The sequence below is a fragment of the Globicephala melas genome, chromosome 2, assembly GCF_963455315.2.
Source record: "Globicephala melas chromosome 2, mGloMel1.2, whole genome shotgun sequence".
In the NCBI taxonomy this organism is placed as follows: Eukaryota; Metazoa; Chordata; class Mammalia; order Artiodactyla; family Delphinidae; genus Globicephala; species Globicephala melas.
Window position 1 is genome coordinate 3,573,606 of NC_083315.2, and position 7,305 is coordinate 3,580,910.

At 45.0% G+C, this 7,305-nt stretch overlaps 1 protein-coding gene across 1 annotated transcript in view; it reads right to left on the minus strand.

The window, feature by feature from the left end:
* The window catches only part of KIF5B (kinesin family member 5B), a 44,265-nt gene extending 37,203 nt beyond the window's left edge, over nucleotides 1–7,062 (minus strand). The window contains exon 1 of the mRNA XM_030832362.2: nucleotides 6,496–7,062. Within this exon, the coding sequence (XP_030688222.1) occupies nucleotides 6,496–6,621 (126 nt within the window). The 5' untranslated portion in view covers nucleotides 6,622–7,062. The remainder of the gene's footprint in view (nucleotides 1–6,495) is intronic.
* Nucleotides 7,063–7,305: the final 243 nt, after the last annotated feature.

The window sequence follows — 7,305 nt, forward strand, 5'->3', positions numbered from 1 at the left end:
TTAGGGCCCAAGAACAAATCCACTAGAATAAACTCCACAAAAACAAGCATGTCTGTTTTAGTCTTTGTTGTATTTCCAGAACCTAGCACAGAAATTAGCACTACTGTGGTGGGCAATCATATTGCTGAGTGAATTTTTATTTAATGCATATCTTTTCTGGCAGATATTGAGACCCTATTTTCAATACTAACATCATCTTGCAGATAAGGAATTAGAATCGTGAAAGGTCCAAAAGTTGTAAATGACAAAATTAAAATTCAAACCCAAATCTCCTGTCTTTCAGTTCAGGGCTCCTTCCACTATTCCATTCAGCTTTCAGTTTACTGCAACAGCATTTCAACCATTCATCCACTTAATAAGTATTTATGGAGTGCCGATTATGCCGGACACCATGCTAGAATGATGACCAAGACAGATTCATTCTCTGCTTTAGTGGAACCTAAGTAACAGTGGGGCAGACATCAGACAAATGGTCAAGTGACTAGAATTCCGACGGGCACAACGGAGTGCTAATGAAAGTGCTATGAGAGCACTTAGAGGAGAACCTGAGACTGGGGAAGGCAGAAGAATGCCAGAGACACACTCTGGAGAAGGGATGTTAAAGAACTCAAGAGTAAGTAGCACCCAGCTCACCGTCATTCTCTTCAATGTTACTCATGAGGGAGGGTGAGCATGGGGAAGTACTCCAGGCATTGGGAACAGGAGAGGCTGAAGGGAACTTGTAGCATTCAAGAAACCAAAGGATGTTGTAAGTTTGAAGTGCAAGGATACAAAAATCAAATGCAAATGTCAACACGGTGAAAAAGGCAAGTAACATCTTAGTGTTATTTTAAAAAGTTTTGATTTTGTGGGCCCCTTAAAGGATCTTGGGGACACATTTAGAGAACTGCTGATGTAGCCTGAGAAGGAGCCAGAGACATGAAATGAATAAAATCAAGAGTATGATGTCCATGCAAGTCAAGGAAGAATTTTCAAGGAGGAAGTGATTGTGTCAAATTCAGCTGCGAGGACAAAGCAAAACTGAAAAGTATCCAACCACCGCAAAGATCAGATTGGAAAAGGTTGAAAAAAGAATAGGAGGTAACTGAATAGAAATCTGGCTGTGACTCAAAGAAAGCTGTCTTTTAAGATAGACAAGACGTGAGCAAGTTTAAATGCTGGCAGGAACAATCTAGTACTCTAAGAGAGAAAGTGAGCATCTAAAGATGAGAGAGAGAGCAAGGGGATTCTGGTATTGAAAGTAAGTGTATGACGGCTCTCTAGTCTCTTCTAAAGTAAAGGAAGGGAGCTGGGCCCCAAAATAAACAATCACGACCCCAGAAATAATCCTTAACATTATCGAATACTTCCTAGGTCTCAGCTGAAAAAGACCATACTTTTTAGAAACTCTACCCCACAATTCCCCTCCCTAAAGCTTGGAACAGCAATAAAGATGACGCAAACAGCCCCTAAAGACCTGTCCAAAGCCATTCCCAATTCCCTGTCCCCTTCTGGCCTCCCACCAGACAAGCTGGAAGCTAACCACCTGCTAGCGGAGTCTCCTTGCAAGTAGTGCCACATGACCCAGCTCTAGATACCATGAAGTGATGGTCTGCTGGGAGGTTTCAGAGAAGGGTTTTGTTTTCCTGATAAAAAGGACCGCCTCAGCTGAAGCTACCCTTTCTCCTTTCTGGAATGAAGGTCTGGAACTGGAACATCCATCTTGCAAACATGACAAATACGACAAGGGAAAGTCAATAACTTAGGATGACAGAGGGTAACAGAGTCAGCAAGTAGAACTAAAGGCCCATCTCCAGACTTCCTATGTGAGAAAAATAACCTCTTATTTATTTAAACCACTATTAGTTTGTTTTCCCTCTGCAGCTGAAAGCATTCCTGAAGGATATACTCAGATGACCTCACTTTGGCATCAATTAAATGTAGGCATCTCAATGGCTGATTATTCTTTGGCTACGACATACATAAAAGTGTCCTTTTGCTAAGATTCTGAGACATTAACTAATCTACAGGTGTGGCTAATAAAAGATAATCTATTGTTTCACTGATTGTACAAGATGTATTCAAGATAAACAATTGTGAAAACAAACACAAGTACAGTCAAAATAACAGAAATAAACCATACTAATATTTTTTCTATCAAAAAGAAAGTAATTTTCCCTATTCATTTATCCAGCAAACATTTATTTAGCACCTTATAAGGTATCAGATATTGTAAATGAATAACAATTTTAGAAATGATACTAATTAGTACAGAGTAGGGTTCAAAGAATAATAGAGGATAAGGCTGGATAGATTCTTGAATACTAAGTTAAACAGCTATATACTAGGATCGAATATAAGTGATCAAGTAATGTTAACTAAATCGAAATGGAGACCGCTTCTAGGGTTAAAGAACTCATGATTATTATTATTATTATTTTTTTTTTTTTTGCGGTACGCGGGCCTCTCACTGTTGTGGCCTCTCCCGCTGCGGAGCACAGGCTCCGGACACGCAGGCTCAGCGGCCATGGCTCACGGGCCCAGCCGCTCCGCAGCATGTGGGATCTTCCCGGACTGGGGCACGAACCCATGTCCCCTGCATTGGCAGGCGGACTCCCAACCACTGCGCCACCAGGGAAGCACTCATGATTAATTTTACTTGCAAGAAACAAGTTAACAAAAAACAGGTAATAGTGTGACAAATGCAGCTCTCCAAAATAAGGCAAATAATACTTTTTGGGGGGGGGGAGATTTTGTTTGTTTAATTTTTGGCTGTGTTGGGTCTTCGTTGCTGCGCGTGGACTTTCTCTAGTTGTGGCGAGCGGGGGCTACTCTTTGTTGCGGTGCGCGGGCTTCTCATTGTGTGGCTTCTCTTGTTGCGGAGCATGGGCTCTAGGCGCACCGGCTTCAATAGCTGTGGCACGTGGGCTCTAGAGTGCAGGCTCAGTAGTTGTAGTTGATGCACATGCTTATTAGCTGCTCCGCGGCATGTGGGTTTTTCCTGGACTAGGGCTCGAACCCGTGTCCCCTGCATTGGCAGGCGGATTCTTAACCACTGTGCCACTAGGGAAGCCCTTACCTTAGATTTCTTAACTGAAGTGGTTCCTATTTGAATCTGCACGGACCAGGCTGAACACCAAATTTGGTTACAAAGGACACCCTCTGGCAGGAATATGTCTTTCTCTGGAATTCTGAATAGTGATTTTCAGATAACATGGGATTACATCATATTAGATTTTCCTTAGTTAGATTCCTTAGATAGATTATGGGTGAACATTCCACAATTGTAAAGGTATATTATGATGGCTTCTTCTCTTTTAATTTTCGTATTTAAGGTAATCAGGATCAAACACCAAATCATCATACATTTGAAAGGGGAAATCGTGTTGTGCTAGAGGTAAGGAACTGGGTCTAACTTCAATGAACTACAACAGCCTGTTTTGGGTTCTGTCCTCTACAGTATACCACATAAGGAACGATGATTAGTAAAGATGCTTAACGATGCAAATATACACGTTCCACTTTCACGATGCATAAATAAATGTGCGAATAACTTTTTCTATTGATTTTTTTATTTGGTGTTTTCAGCAGGCTCCTTTGAACTATACAACCAGGTGTTGCCCTGGTCCCCCAGTTTTTGTGGATAACAAGTTTGCATATCTAAAGCAAATAGTTCTATCTGTATCATTCAAAGTTGTTCAAAAAAATAATGCATTTATTTCATTCAATATGTGATATTTATAGCACTTCACTGAGCACGTAATTACAAAAAAAAATCTGTACAAAGGCTGTAAAGCACAGAGAAACACTACAAGATTACATTGCCATGAGGTCACATTACATTAAAATCACTGATTATATGAGTAACAGGGAAAAAGTTTGGACAAAATATTGGAAACTGAATTTATAGGAAAATCAGAATCCTAAAAAATTATCTTCTACGTGAGCACTGATTACATGTACAATTCAGTTAACACTGTAAACTAAAATACTTATTTTTTTAATTTTGATTTAACCAGAAAGCTGTGTACAAAATGTTGTAAAATTGTTTAAGATAATTTAATTTTAAATGCTGCACTGCAGCAATTCCTTCTTAAACTATTTACTTTGAATCAGGATCAGGATCCAGTAAAATGAACAAAACCAACCATGGGATGACTTTTACCTGGAGATTTTCTAATTCCACCCCTCCTAGCTGCCCTTATAAATTCCCAGACAACTTTTTAAAAAGATAAAATAAAGCACTTTAAAAAATTGGGGGGGGGGAAGACCTCAGAGTAATTAATGAGTTACTATATGCAAAACACTGGTTTCAGAAAATAATGAATTAAACATGTTGCCTTACACTTTTTAAAGCTGTATCACACTCAGTTTAATGTATTTTTGCTTATACTTAAACAAAAACAAACGACTAAAATGCTTACCAGTTTATCTAAAGGCCAACTCTACATTACTGATTCACAACTCAAATCACTCACCCATGATTTCTAATATTATCACTTAAATTTATTTAAATGCTAAGGAAACCTAAGTAAAGAAATTCAAAGGAAACAACCTAAAATAAACGTTATGCTTCCTGTGGTAATTGTTTATATTCTTTTAACTCTTTCCTCGTATCTTATGTTACATTTGGCCTGCGTTAGAAGGTTGCCTTCTAACCTAATCATAAAACATTTTGTGAATCCTAAATTCTATCATTCCAAAACATAAATCTTGATAATACTTATAGATTTGTGTAAATACGCATACAAAAAAATATCTGAAGTAATAAGACATTCTTACTACAAATCTGAAAGGAAGACAGCTTTGATGTTCAACCACTGTTGAGAGGCTGAATAACCATAAAAACTCTGAGAAACTAGCAGCCTACTAGTGTTTGCCAACTAACAACCCAGGCCTTGCAAGCCTCCTCTGATTCCACGCACGCACAATGTATCACCCTAAACGAAAAGGATGACTACTTTCGTGCTTAACTTCTTGGCCTCACCACGATGTCATTTATAGCCTGAGTTTTTCTGTGCACTTGTTAACAAAGAACCAGCCTGACAGTCCTCACACAGTAGTAGCTGGCACTTGTTAGGAACCTAACGACTTGTTTGCCAAAGCCCTCCTGAGCTACGTGGAGCTATGACATCCATATTCTAGAGCTGAACTTTGGAAACGTTCACATAAAAACTCTAAAGAACTTGAGTTCTGTCTTACATGTCAATGCTTTTCATCTTCAACGTTCCATCTCCCGTGATCCCTTTGTCTGGTTTCCAAATTAACTATCCAAACATATGCCAAATGTGGAATACCACTAGAGAAAAAGTCAACGTTAACACTGGGTAGCATGACAGCCATGTAGAAGCAAGTTCTGTCAAACGGCATCACCAAGAAAGATGACTTTCATTTCCAGTCACAGTTCACCGTTCTGTGGGCAGTATCTTGCCACCCATTTTAATCTCCTTGAGCTGGGGATGTTATTTTCAGAGACCTTTCAATACCAGAGATCAGACCTCAAAAAAAAACAAAAACGAAAAAAGACAGACACCAACCCCACCTTACTTTCTGGTTCTCAGAAGTTGACAATGATCCGCCAAGCCTAGTCATGTCATGGTTTATACTACGAAGGACAGTATCTCACCATCCTCGGCATATTATCAAGTTCTTCAAGGTAGCTCCTCACCGTAGACGTAGGAAGCTGACACTAACAAGAAACCTAGTTTACTCGTCCAATTTTACCTTTTTCTCCAATTTTACCTTTTTCTCAAAAAAACCTAGTTTACTGGCCCAATTTTACCTTTTTCTCAAAAAACTGGTCCAATTTTACCTTTTTCTCTTTTCCCTTTTTCTGTTATAATACTTTGATATACACACGAAAGAGTTCACACTCTTTCCCATACCGTTACCCCGTAAAACCCAATGAGAGTGAGACTCATTTATAACCCAGAGCGAATCGGCCAGATCCGATGCAAGACGAAACGAAGTCGATTGCTCCGAGTTCAAAAGACACCTACTTCTTTTCGCAGCCCTCCCCGTTCGCCGTGTGTAACTGTAAACCCGAAGGCGGGCTGGGCGACCACCGAGGGCACCGGTCCAACTGCGCTAGGTGCAGTTTCCCTTTCCCCGTAGGGGAGACGATGCAGTCTAACGCATACGGCTTTCCCCGAGACCACGCATCGTGACTATTTAAGGTACGGAGGGCAGGTCTCAGAGCTCAACGCGCCCGAATAGGAAGTCGTGGGGAGGCGGCGGCGCGACCCCCCGACAGCACCTGCACCAGGACCCGCAAGCGCACGCAACCCGCGCCCGCCCCGCCCCGCCCCTCCCGCGCGCGCCCCAGGTGCGGGAGGGCCGCGGACCCAGGGCGGGTGCTTCCCGTCGCCGGCGCCGCAGACCAGGGCGGGGCGACCCAGGAGCACCCGAGGAGGCGCCGCGCCCCTCCCCGGGCCATCGGGGCCCCCAAAGCTCGCTCCCCGCTTCCCTGAACTCCAGGAGCGGCCGGGCCCGAAAGAGGGGGCTGGGGGCACTCACCGCGATCATGATCGTGTCTTCTCCCTGAAACTTGGCGATGTACTTATCGCCGCGGTTCACCTCAGACTCGTTCAGCGGTCTGAAGCGACACATCACTTTGATGTTGCACTCGGCCGGGTCCGCCATCTTCCTGGCTGCCGGGGCCGGAGGCCGGGAGCCACTCCCCACCGCTCAGTCTTGGAGGAAACGGGCCGAGCCGAGGGGCTGGAGTCGCGAAGGCCGAGGGCCCGCGGTCCGCGGCGTCGCGCTTCCCCGGCGGAGCGGCCGGGACCGGGGCTGCAGCGCCCGCGCCGGCACCGTCGCCCGCAGGCTCACTTCCGACCCATCATGGCAGCCATGGCGGCGGCGCCGGGCGGCGGCGGCTCCGGGCGGCGGCGGCTCCTCAGCTTCTCCTTCGCCGGCGGGGCAGGGTGCGGGGCTGGGGGATCCCGGAGACCGGGAACACGACCTCCTCTTTCTTCCTCGGAGAGAGCAGGCCGCGCTCAGCGTCGGCCCACCCTGATCTCCTCTCGCCGGTTCGCCCGCTACCGCCTACTCATTCCAGACTCCGCGGACGGGCGACGGGCGGTGGGAGGGGCGGCGCGGGGCGGGAGGAGCATTGCGCACGCGCGGCGGGCCCGGCGCCCCGGCGACCAATCCGCGCCCGCGCCGCCGCTCCGCGCCGGGGTCGCAGGGCCAAGTTTCCCGACGAGCACGCGCAGAGGGACCTGTGGATCCCGCCGGAGGATTCGCCGGAGTTGGCTGAAGCGCTAGCTTTATTTCCTTTAGAGTACAAGGGACTCGTTAAGACTGCTTGATGTTGTGGTTTAA